This window comes from Eupeodes corollae, chromosome 1 (assembly GCF_945859685.1).
Source record: "Eupeodes corollae chromosome 1, idEupCoro1.1, whole genome shotgun sequence".
NCBI lineage: Eukaryota > Metazoa > Arthropoda > Insecta > Diptera > Syrphidae > Eupeodes > Eupeodes corollae.
The window spans coordinates 248521548-248538052 of NC_079147.1; the positions used below are offsets into that span (position 1 = coordinate 248521548).

Genomic DNA, 16505 nt, shown 5'->3' on the forward strand with positions numbered 1-16505 from the left:
TTTTGTTTACAAATAATTTTTTAAAGAGGAATACGTAAAAATGACGCCCATGTTTTTTTTTCGTTTTTATTTTTGTCCTTTTTCTAGAGATTTCCTTTTATTCGTAAAGGATAATTTAAAGCAATTTTAATTACACTTTCTTCTATTTGCTTTTTATGTTTTATTTTTGGGGGGAGACAGCTTTTTTTTAACATACTTGATGAACTCAAAAATTTGGCGGGTTGGAGTTAGAAATGAAAAAAAAGAAAAACAGAGTAGAACAAAACAAAGGCGGAAAATTAGGGAGACAAGAACTTTTTATTCCTTTTTTCTATTTTGAAAAAGCAGGTAAAAGAAAGCTTCAATATAAATTTTATTATGAAGTATTTATAAGCGTGTGATGATGGATGAGTTTAAATTTGTAGGCCTCATTTTTGCTCGTTCCTGATGAAATAGAATAATTAATCTTGTTCAGGATTTAAGAAAAAAAAAATAAAGTAAATTGGGACAAAAATAACGACATGCGTAAAAATAAGTAGGTAGGAAAAATTTTGGTTCAGAAGTGGGATTTCTTTTTTTATAAACCAGGGATGAAGTAGTCTGGATATGGATAATTTGTATCTTCTTCAAAATTAAAGAAAAATGTACTCATAAGTCGGAGTAAAAGTAATTAATGGATGTGTAATAAATTTTGAAAATGGCGTCATTGAGATTTGTATATTTATGCTTTTGACAGTTGAGGAATCATTTGAAAACAAGTAAGCAAGAAGAAGTTACTAAAGGATGACTTTTTAAAGGCTATCAATTGACATAAGTAGCTTTCAATCTCATGTCAGTTTTGTTTTTGGTGAATTGGGGGTTTATAGAAAAAAGAAAATAAATATTTTTGAAATTATTTAAGGACAATCTTTACATTTGCTACTTAACATCGCCTACAAAATTTTCTCTGCCGTAATATGTTAATGTCTAAAGCCCTTAGTCAAAAACCTGATAGGTCCTTATCAGTGGGGTTTTAGACCAGGAAAATCCACAGTTGATCAAATATTTACATTACGGCAGATCCTAGAAAAACCCAAGAACACCAAATCGACACCCACCATCTTTTCATCGATTTCATGGCCACATATGACAGCAACTACAGGGACGAGCTGTATAGAGCCATGTATAGTTTTACCATCATTGAGAATTCACGCTGCTCCATAAAGGTTGGAAACAACTTAACAGAACCTTTCGATATCAAAACAGGTTTTAGACAAGGTGATGCGCTGTCATGCGATTGGTTTAACATCGTACTGGAAAGAATAGTGCCGTCAACACTAGAGGCACTATCTTTTAAAAGTCTGTCCAATTAGCATATGCTGATGACATTGACATAATCGGAAGAACTCAGCATGAAAAAAGCATGGACTATGCCGAAAGCGGGTCGGTTCGAGAGAAAAGTTCTTCGTGTGATCTACGGTCCCGTATGCATCGAAGAGGAGAAGATGGAACGACGAGCTGTACGGGCTGTACAGAGACGTAGACTTAGCCAGAAGGGTAAAAGTCCAACGACTAAGATGGCTGGGTCACGTAGAGCGTATGGAAACCAATGCTTGACCAACAGGACAGCGCAGTAGAGGAAGGCCGCGGATCAGGTGGTGCGCGAAAGTGGAAAGTGACCTCACCCAACTTAGAGCGCGAAACTGGAGACATCTAGCTGTGGACCAAACTAGATGGAGGAAGTTTGTTGGGTGAGGTCCTAGTTCACACATGACTGTAGCGCCACCTTAAGTAAGTAAGTAAGCAATCTTTACATTGTCTTTACCAAATATAACGTGTGGAAAGAAAATCCAGAAATAATAGTTAAAAAAATATATTTAAAAAAGTACGTATACGCCTCAGTGAACTATTTTTTTTAAATACATTTCCATTATCCTTTGTATGAACATGTACTATACTATTTGGACGCTTATTTAAACGTTTTTGTAATGGGTTATCCATTTTGCGGTTTTAAAAGCATAGGGCTGGAATTCGATATCTGTCAAACTAAGTTGTGTCGATTCCTCGCCGTTCTTACGAATTAGGAATGTCTTACTTCACATTGTACCGTATTTTGCATTTGGATCTACAAATACATCCATATAAAGTCCTGTTCACACAAGAACTGAAGCCAGCTGACCATTATCAACGTCGTATATATGTAAGTCGAATGGGTGCTTGTACAAAATTTTCTCGGTGGTTATGTTAATAAACAATATTGTTGTATAAAGAAAGGCTATTAAATCCACAAATAGACACTGTGTGGTGCGCTCTTTGGTCCGAAAATTCGATTGGGCCTTACTTCTTCGAAAACGGCGTGGCGATGGAACTACATCGTCAATTCTGAGCGCTTTACGTTCATATGATAACCGACCTTTGTTTACTTGCTATTGAAAAATACGACTAGGAGAATATGTGGTTTCAACAAGACGGTGCCACATGCCACACAACTCGAGCGAATTATTAGTTTTATCGCTATACCGTGGCGATATCAATTGGCCACCTAGATAATGCGATTTGACACCGCTGGAATTTTGTTGTTGGACTACGCGAAAGACCTTCTTTATTCTGGTAAACTGTTAACTCTTGAGCATTTAAAAACAAACATTCGTCAAGTTATGACCGAAATACCGCCGAATATGACCAAAAATGTGGTCGATAATTACTTAAAAAAATCGATGCTAGCAACACGTCGCGTGGTGGTCATTTAAATGAAAAGTTTCACACATAATGTCATATTAACGTTTACTCTTGAAACCGCAAAATAGAAAAGACCTTCTTTATTCTGGTAAACTTTTAACTCTTGAGCATTTCAAAACAAACATTCGTCAAGTTATGACCGAAATACCGCCGAATATGACCGAAAAAGTGGTCGATAATTACTTATAAAAATCGATGCTAGCAACACGTCGCGTGGTGGTCCTTTAAATGAAAAGTTTCACACATAATGTCATATTAACGTTTACTCTTGAAACCGCAAAATCGAAAACCCTATAGATATTTTGATATATAAGGCCATTTTTTATAGTCAACTGTGATCATGCGTTTTATGTTCGGATTTACTGTCAAGTTAGGAATTATTATGGTTTTTTAAATGCATATATATGACAGTCACAAGAAATTTGTTGATAAAAATATATCGAATAACAACTTAGGGGGTTTTGATAACCCTAAAAAACAAAAAACTAGGCAAAAAATATTATTATAAATTTAAGATTTAGATGAAAAGCAGTGTGGGTTCAGGTATTACATAACATTCGTGAAGTACAACAAAAGAAAGAGTATTGATAAGCTTTTATTGGAGTTCAAAGTCTTTTTGCTGAAACTGAGAAGACGATGTATCAACTTGAATACTGCATGGTTTCAAAACGAATGTGGCGTCTGGCCATACATTAAGAGTAATAATAGTTTTTTACTCGCGGAGATGTGGTATGGTCCCTTCGATCACCGGATTTATCACCATGTAATTCATTTTATTTGTGGCTATCCCAAGACATTCAAACATTTCCATGTCAGATGTATCAGAGGAGTATTGAGAACTTTTAACAACGTCTGCAGGAGTGCTTTGCCTTAAATGAACATCACTTGACGGATGTTATTTTTCGTATGCAGTTATTATTTTTTTTTCAGTTTTTTAACCTGTTTTGTAATGCAACATCTAAAGAATGCATTAGTAAATAAAATGTAGGTTTTGGTACAAAAAAAAAGCAATTCTTTCCAATCCTCCATACCTCGATGTCAGTCTCTGTATTTTTAGGCGATCTGTTCAAATGTGAAATTAAAACTATAACGAACCAAACTTCGGGCTTCCAAAATTAAAGGAGAGACATATTTTATCCATCGTCTAAAAATGCCAAAACACTAATGATTTAGTTGTAATTTTTGAGAATTTAAATCAACGAAATGCAAGATTTATTTAAAAATTCTGTCAATATCTGCTTTTGAATCTAAGATCGAAAATTTCGCATTTATTTCTTTCCTGCTGTTATCTTAGTGGATTGCGGATAGTGTGGCTGAAGTGCCGTTCACCTCAACTCGGTGTCGTGCCTAACAATTAAATAAAGACTAGCATTTAAACGCTAACAAGATGCAATTAACTAAAGAAGTAAAGCCTCTTTACCACTTCAAGAGTAGGCAATAGTCAGACAAGAAATGGTAACAGTGGATTCAATTTTTGAAGAAAATCATTTTCAGTGACAAGGCACATTTTCACCTCAGTTGATTCGTCAATAAGCAGAATTGACGCATTTGGCAGATCGATAATCAGTGACTGTTAAAAAACCAATAGACCAACAGAGAGTGACTTTTTAAATGCGGTTTATGGGCTGGCGGCATCATAGGGCCGTATTTTTCCCCAAAATGAGCCCTGTAAGGCAGTTACTGTGAATGGTGTTCGCTATCATAAGATGATAACGAACTTTTAAAGGCCTGAATTGGAAGATATGGAAGTAGACGATATGTGGTTTCAACAGGACGGTGCCACACATCTAACGAAACAATGGGTCTTTAGCGCTACAAATTCAATTTCCATGTTAATCTCACGTGATGGCGAGATCACGGTGACTATTTGGCCGATATTTTGTTCCATACATAATTCAATGAAATGACAGTAATTTTCTAAAAAAATGTCTATTTTATTCAAAATCAAAATCGGCTCCTAAAATGTAACCACCTTTTATTTTATTGGAAATAGGAAAAAGACTTGTAGACAAAATGGATCCCTGAGGGACACCAGCATTTTTATTATATAGGGTCCGGCAAATTGCTTTTTTTTGAAAATGATATAAAAACATCGAGTGTAGCTTCGGGTGTGTGGCACGTAGCGTCGTCCTGTTGAAACCAAATGTTGTCAATATCCTCCTCCTCCTTTTGTGAACAAAAATTCGTACATACTCGCCAAGATCAAAATGGGCCCCATCTGAAAAGATGATTTTTTGCCAAAATCGGCTTTTTCTCAAAGCGTTGTTCAAGCGTATACACGACCATATTCGTTCAGCGGAAGGATAAAACTAATTATCTGTCAAATCAGTAGTGAAAAAAAAACGTTGGATGGCGGAGCCTATATATAGTTAGTAGGCTTTTATTGAACGCTCCGAAAGGTTAGTCTTGAAATAACTACCATATACGAGTATAAGACAAATACTGGTTTTTAAAGGTCTTCTCTTGTTTTCCATGAACCTTTACGACGTAAAACCTACCCTGGAAAATGAAGCCAAAATTTTATATTGGATAATTTTCGATTCAAGCATTTTAACATTTTTAACATCAATTATTTTGGGCATTTTAAATGGTTTAAGAAAAATCATTTTGACAGTTTTATTTTTATTATATTTTTATATTTATTAAATAAAATCCTTTAAAAATATTACTTGTTTTAACGAAACAAAATGAAAGGTATAAGAGATTAACATTTGGTATTTTTTTTGGAAAAATTGAAGTGCGTTTTTTTTTTTGAAATTTAAAATTCAAAAAATACCAAAAGACTGATTTAATTTTTCAAGTAGTCGACAGAAAACAGCTCAAACCTTAATTCTGTAATGCATACTTTTGGAAGTTCCCTAACTGACAAATTGGAAATTAGAAGTTATTAGTATTTATTTATTTATTTTCATCTTTCTAGTAACATGACTTTATGGAGACTACAATTAAATCAAATAATAATAAGATTTATAACGTTCAATATAATTAACTTTAAATAACACAGTTTATAAAAAATTTAATAAATTAATCTTAATATTAAACATACTATTATTAACATCAATTAAGAAATCAAATTCTTTAAAAGCAATACAGGAATTAGTAATTGAATTGTGTTTGGCATAATTTGTCCTATGAAAAGGAACATGTACAAAATTTCCATCTGTAGGTCGAAAACTGCAAGAAGGTACGTTAAATATTAAATTTTGATAGAAAAGTAGAACAATCTATGTTAGCATTCAAAACATCAAGCAAAAAGGAGCAGAGTATCAAATATAGCTTTCTTCTCTGCACTAAAATTTTAAATTAATTAATTTACACCTGGTCTCATAAGATGGAATATCTTGAGTTTCTTACGTAAGGCGAATTTAGTAAATCTTTTCTAAACTTTTTTAATCCTAGCGATACTTCAGCAAAGGTCTGACAAGAGATAAATAAAGGGGTTTTAAAGTATATGGATCTTCAAAAGACTTAGAACTTCTAGATATAAAACCCAACGTCGCGTTAGCTCTAGAAATAACGTGGTCAATATGACGCTAAAAAACTCATTTTATAGTCAGAGATAACTGCAAGGCCTTTTTGTCTTGTTAACCTTTGTAATGGATAATTATCAATTATTTGCAATTGAAACTTAATGGATCTAGTATCTTAAAAAAATGTAACAACACTCAACACTGCATTTTTTAATATTGAAATATAAATAATTCATGATACACGTTAACAACGCAGTCTATATTAGTTTGAGTCTTACTGGCATCTAATGGAGATCTTATACAGCCAAAAAGCTTGAGATCATCGACGTTTAAGAGACACTTTGCATAAGAAATATAATTTGGCAGTCATAATTAAAAAGAATAAAAAGAAGTGGCCCAAGGTGGCTGCCTTGAGGAACACCTGAAAAGTTTATTATTTTTTTTAATAAAACATCACCAATTTTAACATATTGACTACGTCCAACCAAATAACTTTTAATCCAGCCAAGAAGAGCAGAGTGAAACAATAGCAGCTGTTGCATTGTGTTGCACACGAATGAAGTTTTCAAATTCCTTTGAAAAATCGGTGTAAATAACGTCGACTTGCAAGCGATTTTCTAAACAACCAAGACCATAATTCGTAAATGTTGATAAATTGGTTGCTGTCGATCTATCACTCATAAAGCCAGTTTATTTTTAAGCATTTGCTTCAAATACTTTTGGAATTAACTGAGGTTTAGCAATAGGTCTATAATTTTGCATAGAGAGAATTTGTGCATGTATCTAAAAATATATGTAAGAGGCTTCATCTATTACGATATGAAATATCACTGTACTTAATAATTACTTTGCTCAGAATAATCAAATTAAAGCTTATTTATTTTTCACTGTTTCCATGTAATCAAAATAATATTTTTAATTAGTAATAAAGAAGTTTTGTTCAAGTTAATACATTTTGTTTCTTATTTTGATCAAGAAAAGCCCTATATATACCTTGTCGCAAAGACATGATAAAAATATAACACAGCGGGGCTGCTAAATTGTATTTAAAAAATTTTAAAAGAAGTGGAGGAATATTATAAAAGTTCCAATATTTGAAACTAAATTCATGAAATGCACAAATAGTCATGATTTGTTTTAACTTTTGAAACTGGCATTTTTTATTAAAAGGACATTTTATTTTGATGAATGACCAAAGTTCATTAGACAATAGAAAGTTCTACCTCTCAATGTCTAGTGCTGTCCCACTTCACAAACATTTTCAAATTCAGTTTAACAAAAAATTCTTAGAAAATTTCAATGCTTTAAAATACCAAATTGGATTATTTCAATAGAACTACCAACAATATGATTCTGTGGGATTATGTCTAAATTATTTTACTCTTATCTTTATTAAATTTCATTCGATTACAAAGTCCTTCCATAGAAAGAAAAGAAATACATTTTTAAATCCTCAAAATGTCAACACACATTTCAGACACATTATTTTTTTCTATTCTTCTACAAATATCCTTCGTCCCATCCTAACAGCAGGATGTCAAATTGTCTACTCTTAAAGTCACCGACCCAATAATGTAAAAATAAAAAAAACAATAAAACATTCTAATAAGGAACAAACCCCAATACAAATTACAAAACATACTCGAAATATAACTTTTCTTTTTAAACATTTTATGGACCAGAAAAACCAGATATAAAATGTGTACCTACGTTCAAAAAAAAAAGAGTCAAAGCCCTTTTAATGACTTGAAAACATTAATTTATCAAAACTGCGAGATACAAACAAGTTGTTAAAAGTTCAAAAATCTAATATCGAAAACGACCTTAAATGCGAGAGTGGTTCCAGGATTTGATTATTTTTGTATGAAGTTACGAGTTTTTGAAATGTTTTTCTTCTTTTTTTTTTTGATTTTTGAGTTGATTTATTTCCAAGAAGAAAAAAAGAATCTAAAAGATACGTGATAGTTTTCATTTTGTAGGTTACACAAAAAATTCTCTTTAATTAAAATGGATGAAGTTAGTTTAACACAAATTGATTTTTTTCATGTTGATATTTCAGAAAATTTCGCTGAAAAAATTGTGTGTTGTGTTTTTCTTTTTTCAATTTATTATAATTTACATTTTAGCCATGAATTCGTTTCGAAATTATTTTTTTGTTGGTGTAAAAATAAAATCGAAACGTGCACTGACGATAAATTTAATAATTGCAAATTTACTTTTTTTTTTGTTTCTTTCAATTTATAAAATAATAATAATTTTTATTTTGATTATTGATTTTTTTTTGTTGTATTACTCACTTTGGTTTGGATGATAGACTGGGATCAGATGTTTTACGTCGATTATTACGATTCCGTTTGTGGGATAATCTCTCTTTGTAAGATTCGGAGCGATTGACCGAAACTGGAGCGGATTTTGATTTTGACCTTTAAACGAAAAGAAAATAAAGAATATTTGTTATTTGTGTAAACAATTTTTAAATGAAATTAAAAGAAAATTAATGACTGACCATTTTACTTTCATTCATAATCACAAAAAAGAAAATTTAATTTGATAATTGTAGTGAAATGTTCAATCGAGATATTGAAACAATAAAATTTAATGAAAGAAAACACCTGTTGTTTTGTGCTAAAAATTGTTTTAGTTTGGGTTGAGGAAAATTATTACACTTGTCAAAAAATCGAGGAAATAGTGCCTCATAAGCTGTGAGGAAGCTTCCTTAGACGAGGAAGAAATTGTTTACATCGTGAATACAAAGATTTGTATTTGATTCTTGCTTTAGAGGATTTCATTAAAGCTGATTTATTCAACACTTTAAATAAGCGTGGATAAGACAGCTGTCAATAATGACAAGTGGTTTAAACGTCAAATGATTGCTTGGAACAATTATTTATCCGAAACAGGTAAACAATTTAAACTATTTTGAACCAAACTAATTTTAACGATATATGTACATAGTTTTCCAATAATTATTAAAGGAAATCATTTGACGTTTAAAACACTTACCTTTATTGACAGCTGTCAAAGCTCGCAGAGGCCATAGTGTTTTCTTTTACTTTCTGTTATTATATTTTTTTTTACAAAACAAGTTATTTCGTGATGGAAAAAACAATTTCGTTGGTGTTTCTTTTAAGAACCATATTATTTTGCAAAGTTTTTTTTTTAAAAACGGCTGAACCAAATTTTTTATCAAAGACTTTTTATCGTTACTTCAAAGTTTTGCATGTTTTTATATTGAATTAGACGGGCCAGAAATTGAATTCTACACGATCATTTTTATTCAATATACTGTGTTTCAAATTAAGGGATTTACAAAAACAAATTAGGGCATTTTGAATAATAGGTTGTCACTTTTGAAGTTGTCAGACTTTAATATTTGACAAGCAAAATCGTCAATTCAATTGTTGGGAGTTCAAAACCAAACTACTTTTGTGTCGTCTTCGTCGTGAAGCATCTTCTTGACCGGCAATAGTGAAACTAATGGAAAGATGTTGGCTCTTGGGACAAGTTAGTGATGTGAAGAGTTAGGAAATTGGGCATTGCTTAAGAACAACTGACAATATTTCTGCTAAAGTCTGAAGTGTTGTCGCAGTTTGTTAAATACTTTTCGATCCTAAAGGTTATAGGCATTCTACAAACGACATCTTACTATAATTGCATAAGGAATTGGTCTTAATGCTTTTAAAGTTTAGTTAGTCTTGAAATAAGCGTTTTTTTTTATAATAAGCACACACTCATGGGGATAATACTATCCTTATTATGTAGACACAGTGTGAGCTCTGGGAAAGCCAGAGAAGGGTTGAAAGGAGGTTTCGGTGCTCATTGGTTTTAAATTCGTAAATATTGCAATGGCTGGGAAAGACAGAGTGTGGTAAGGAATTACACATTCGCGGAGGAAGGCTAAAGAATGAATCTCTGTATTTGACAGTACAGCCGAAGTTTGAATCGAGGGTATACTGACGAGCTTCCTAGAAGCGCTAGTATAACGGTTGAACTGTTTAAGGTGGGGAATGCAGCTGGCTATTTCTTTAGAGCATAAACCGTTAAAATAACGGTAAAAGGGGTGAGACAGGAATCTTTACGAAGTTGTTCGAGCGACGTAAATGATCCTATGATGGTATTATCACCAATCAATCTAAATACTCTTCCTTCAATACTGTTCATACTGCTTAAGTAAGTTGCAGGAGCAGCAGCCCAGATATGGGAGTTATACTCAAGCTTTGGACGTATATAATTCTTGTAAATAAGAGACAGATCAGAGGGGGAGAAAAACTTCTTGCATCGCCTTCGAAAACCCAAACATCTTGCCGCGTTTTTGACGACATCGCGTTTGTGGTCGTTTCATAAGAGGTGATTGGTGACACACATAACGAGAATATCGAGATGTTCAGTCTCTTTGGTGCAAATGCCATCCAGGGATAATGGCAAGGGGGTATATCTCGCTTTAACGATACAAGACATCATTGGGTTTTTGAAGCATTTTATTTCACGCGGTTTTTTATGCTCCATTGTACAATGCTGTTTAGATCAGAATTTAATGAACTTATCATATTTTGCCGTTGCAGTTCCACATTCAAAGGTGAGAGATGTGATTCTGAAAACGAATATGAAAGGCTAAGATGACTATTGTTAGCGAAACAATGTATTGGATTAGAAGTTGCAGACAGAAGATCGTAAATAAAAATGAGAAAGAGTGTTGGAGCCCTGGAGCACACCAGCATTTGTTTAGTGTGTTTTAGACTTGAATCCATTAAATACAACTTGTATTGAACGATTCGAAAGGTATCGTGAAAACCGAAAGCACGCATTTTCGATAAGAGAGCCCAATGCCAAACCCTATCAAACGCTTTTGAAATATCAAGTGCAATAATCTTACTTTCTCCAAAACGATGTAAAGATTTGCTCCACTGTTCGGTGAGATGAACCATGAGATCATTAGTGGACCTATTGCTACGAAAGCCGTATTGAAGGTCATTAAGAAGCTTTCCATCTTTAAGATATTTCTTGAGCTGATAAATAATCAGCGTTTCCATGACCTTGGAAAGAACGGACGTAAGTGCAATCGGTCGGTGAGGAAGATTCGCCTTTTTTGGGAATAGGCTGGACAAATGCTGTTTTTCATCCGCTCGGAACGAGACCAGAGGAGTAGGAGTAGATAAAAAAGCTTACGCAGTGGTTTTTGCCAGCGTTGAAGAACACCTATTCAGAACAATAGCGGGGATACCATCTGGACCAGCGGATTTATGTGTGTTTAGATCTCTTAGGACTTTTGCCACAGTGCGAGTGCGAAAAAAGATTGGTCCCATAGAATCACTAACTCGCTCAAGTACAGGCGGACTCATAACACTCACTGGCAGCGAAGAATTGGCGGCGAACTGGCTAGCAGAGATTAGCTTTTTCTAAAGAGCTGAAAAATGGAGTGTCATTGACAACGAGCGTAGAAACCGTGAAACAGGGAGAATTCCTCATATTTTGTACAAATGACCAAAAATGTTTTCTGCCTTTGGAACATTGCAGTATTTTTTGCCATAATTTTTGGTCATGTAAAAATTTGGTGCGTCGAATATGGGCGTTGAAGGCCTTTCTGGCTTGCTTGAACTTATTCCGATTTTCCTCAGTTGAATTGGCTTTAAAACAACGGAAACTTACCTTCCTTCGGGATAAAAGTTCTCATTTCCAAATGCATCAAACTTGTGATCATATCAGAGCTGGCTGTGGTTTTCAGACGGGCCTTACTTATAAAAACAGAGTTCAGCAAAAAGATCTCCCATATTTTAAAAGTGAACGCCGGCCGTGAGGTGTGTGCTGTGGCTCCATCTTGTTGGAACCAGGCTTTTTTGTGGTTCATAGTAAACTGATTTAAGTTTGGTTGGAGGAAGGTCTCAATCATGTGACAGAAGCGATCTGCATTAATTGTAACTTTTTGCCCACTTTCTTCGAAAAAATACTGCAATACGGATATATTCCTCTACGACAAATGTCCGATGCTCATCGTGCCACGCCATTATGATTACTTAAAACGGCACGTAGACTTCTATCTATCTATGCCCGGAATACCATTTTATCTATAAATAGCTTTAACTATAAACGTCTAAAAATACGGGAGGTTTTTTTGCCGGACCCTGTATAATGGATTGCAGTACCGAGCTATGCTTATAAATTACTACACAATCTCAATTTATTTTTTTGTTTAGAGGAGGCAATCCCAATTGACAACCGAGATCTTGTGACATTATATCTCTGTTAACACCTGCAGGCGTTAAACTTCGGCACCACGTGAAATATTGTGGTATGAAAATGCAAAAATCTTGTAAAAAAAATTTGAGTAGTTAAATTGAGTGCCAAAAAGAGAAAATAGTTATACCATCTTGAAATATGTACATTCTTCAAAAACTAACAAAAACCTGTAATAATTAAAGGAAGAAAAAATTCATGAACTTCAACAAAAGGTCATAAAAGTATTGCCAAAAAATAGAATTGAAAAATATTTGAAACTACTTATTTTTGAGAGCTTCACAGTTTACTATTATATTTTTGAATAACTAGTAAAATACTCATAATTCTCTTGTGTTAAAAAAGGTGCATCTGAACATGTCAATAGTGACAGTTCAAGAGAAAAAAAAAGAAAACAAACAAACCTAAACAGAGGAACTGAGCTATTAAATTGAATTGTCAGAAATCATATGGGTTTACAAAATAACCAAAAGTTAAAATAGCCATTTTGTGACTGTAACATCAGCAAAATAAAAGGGGGTCTAAAACCTTTAAGGAATAAGCAAAATCATCTTTAAAAATTGGTAACTCTCTAAAATGCCCTTAAAAATGCATTAATACGTTTAAAATTGTGCACCAAATAAAAAGGAAGTGGTCAGAAACGTCGGTTTTGAGATTAATAGTTGTTGTCCTTTTTTTTTAAGTTATGCTTGTTGGTTTTCAAAGGTTTAATATAATATCTCATCACAATTTAAATTCAAACGTATTGTAAACACTTTTGTTCAAAAATAAAATTAACAGGTGCTATCTGTCATTTTGAAATCAATACAAATTACATTTAGCAAGACTTTCCCTGTGGTTTTGATATTAATAAAAATACAACTCCCCTTCATCAAGTCGGTTGTTTGAGTTGTTACATTTTAGAATTCGAACAACACAAAAACTTTTTGAAGCTTTATGAAGGCTTGAAGTACTTTTTAGTTCAATAAAATTCGTGATGTTTTTCCAAATCTGTTTTAAAATGTTGAACAAATTTCACTTGTCATAGATACATTTTAAAAAAAATACTGAACGATTATGCAATAAGGGTTTTCAATAAAAAGTATTTTTTAAGTTGTTCCGAACCCTTAGTTTTTTGAAATATATTACAATAATATACAAATAATTTTGGAATCAAGTATTTTTTTAAATTTTAGCAGACAGTTCGGTTTCGAAATCAGCAATACAAATTGACTCCAAACCTTTGAAAACTTTAAATTCAAGGTTTCTCAAAACTTAATAAAGTAAAAAAAAGAAGAATTATGAGTCTTATGACTGATAAAACTAAGTTAAATACTAAAATAACTGAAACTTTATGCAATTTATTGTTGAGAACTATGTCTTACTTTACCTTAACCTTTTTAAATTGTCTTTGAACATTTTTAAACAGCATATTTTAAAAACCTGTTGTTATAGAAAAATTCTAAGGCAAACTTTTTAAACTCAATCATGTTTGCAAAAGTATTGAAAACAAAACTTAATTTAAACTATTTTCATTATTTTCGAACTCACCTATCCCGCTTGGTATCCTTTTCTGCGTCCAGCGCATTTGTGTCAGCATCTAATGATTGTGACGTTTGTAATTCACTTGTATTGTACGATGTATTGCCACTCGAACTTATAGACGTATTTGCTACATCCGGCCTGCGGTCTGAAGGTTGTCGCACAATTGATGTTGAATGCAAGCGTTCTGTAAAAAAAAAAAAACAAAAATACAAAAATTAGAAATAAGAAAAACTATGGAGAAATATTTTCATATCGATATCAAAAAATGTAATAAATGTAACCGAAGGCTTCTTCTTAAAAAAAAATTAAATAAATTCTTTACCAACACTAAGCTGCTTATAATACTCTGGACGCTTCGTCTGCACAACAAGCGCATTAACAGCCAATTTCTTCTTCTTCTTAGGCGTCTTATTGGCTTTTCGATTCTTATAATTATTGGTCGTTTCTGTTATCTTAGCTGCCACTCTTGACGTAAGAGATGGTGAAGATTTCCTCTTGATAATATCCTTGGCAGCTTCACTATTTGCCGCCGACAAAGATGACGACGAAGGTTTTTTGAGTAAATCTTCATCATCTTCGTCGCAAGAATAAAACTCTTCGTCACTATCTCGTATTCGTCTACTTATAAGCCTAAGGTTTACACTATCGTTACTCTTAAAACTACCTCCACTGCTACTTGTACTAGAACGTTTTTTTGAATTAATATTACTATGAGGGCTTAAATTATTATTGTTTATATTATTATTGTTAATACGATCACAGAATGAGCCTTTAACATCGTGTTTGACTAGCACCACATTGCCATTGGAATTGTCATCTTTGGCCACAGCACTTCCATCTTTCAGGGCTATCGGTCCGGGTTTACAGTGATTGGCGGCTATTGCAATCACAGACGTTGCCGCTTCTGACAGTGATTTGCGGCGAATCAAAGCGAAATCCTCTGAACTCAGGAATCTCTTGTTACTAACTAATTTTACCAAGGCCTGCAAATTCAAATTCGAATGGGAGCGCACATTTGGCGGTTTTTTCTTTGCATCACTAGCGACATCTGTTGGTGATGCCTCTACTGAACTACCACTGCTGCTGTTGGTGTTTGTGTGTGCGGTAGCGGAAGTATTTGGATTCACCATTATCGGAGGCGCCGAAATTTTCCTCGCACTGCGCTTTATACTCTCTCTTTTCTCCAAATCACTTCCACCACTTCCGCTGGCGTTGATTTTCGTCTTCGAAGAACTTTTCTCAATACGATTGTTTTTGAACTTTCGATCGGTTAAGAGTATTTTCTCCTTTTCTTTTTCCGGTTGTTTCTCTTCGTTGCTCTTACTGCTGCTGCTGGTGAAGTTTTTGTAGAATTTTCTCTTTGGTGGATCGGTTTTGATAGCTTTTAATGTTTTCTTTGACTGTTTTAACTTTGGATCGCTTATGACAAGAGGCATGATGATGCCGTCTTTTTCAGCGGCAACTGCGTCAGCTGAGGGCAGAGCTTCTGTGAGTGTTGTCAGCATCTCTTCATGTGATGGGGTGGATTCTGTGGTAGTGTTCTCTTCACTGCCCTCGTCAACACTGCAGCTTTTATACCACAACAGTGGAGACTTTGAGCGTTGACGTTCGTTGGCTTTTTTACGAAAGCTTCCTTTGCGAAATTTCTCAAACTTTTCACCACATGTTGTCGCCATTGTTGTGGCATTTGGTACTAGGAGGGTATTGGGCATTGGTGTTGCCATTGTCACGGGGAGTGTAGAATCAACAGACGGTTGACCCGATGATGACATCCGGAACCACATTTTTAATTAGTTTTTTGTTTATATTTCTTTTAAAATAAATTTTCTCTCTTTCTTAAGAGTATAGTTTACTCTTTTGTTAATGTTGAGGTAACTGAATAAATTAATGAGTAATGAGAATTAATCCATTAGTAGACAAATTTCGTTCGATTTTTTCTTCGTTCGTTTTTTATTTCGTCACTTTCGTTATTGTTGGAGTATTTTTTTTTCGTTAAATGTTTTATTTATTTTCATCTGAACTGCAGAACTGACAAATGGGTTATTTGGATTTAAGTAGTTCCACGAATGCACAATAAAAATAAGATTAAGGTCACTAATGGAGTAAACATTGCGACGTGATTTTGTCTCGTTTTTAGTCAACAAAAAAGAAACTGCAAAAGATGAAAACACAACTGATGGGTTAGAAATCTACAAGAAAAATGCATGTAAGCCAACGACATGACCAAGACGACAACGATTTTCAGATCTTTCAGTGCCGCATGAAGTGTTTTGAAATCAAAAATAAAATTTTATTTTTGGAAATATTTTATATTTATTTTTTTTTTTCGGTTATATCGTCTATAAAGTGGTCGACGATCGCGAGGATAATTATTATTTTATCGTTTTTAATGTATTTATTTTGTTTTTCCTTTTAAACAAAATAAAGGAAATAAATTACTTTTTTTTTCTTAATAATTTTTTTTGTTAACGTTTTGTTTTTATAAATTCGCGGGAATGCAATTTAAAAATGGCAAATTTACAAGGTGACAATATTCCAGTTTGTTTATGTGCGGTGTAATTATTTCTGGTCTTGATTTTGATT

General features: G+C 33.4%; 1 protein-coding gene across 3 annotated transcripts in view; it reads right to left on the bottom strand.

The window, feature by feature from the left end:
• LOC129949975 (uncharacterized) overlaps positions 1-16505 on the bottom strand; it is a 462937-nt gene that overhangs the window by 135533 nt on the left and 310899 nt on the right. For all 3 annotated transcript variants that reach the window (XM_056061748.1, XM_056061732.1, XM_056061739.1), the window contains 2 exons: positions 13929-14106; positions 8465-8590 (listed from right to left, as the gene is read on the bottom strand). In XM_056061748.1, the coding sequence (XP_055917723.1) occupies positions 8465-8590; positions 13929-14106 (304 nt within the window). The remainder of the gene's footprint in view (positions 1-8464; positions 8591-13928; positions 14107-16505) is intronic.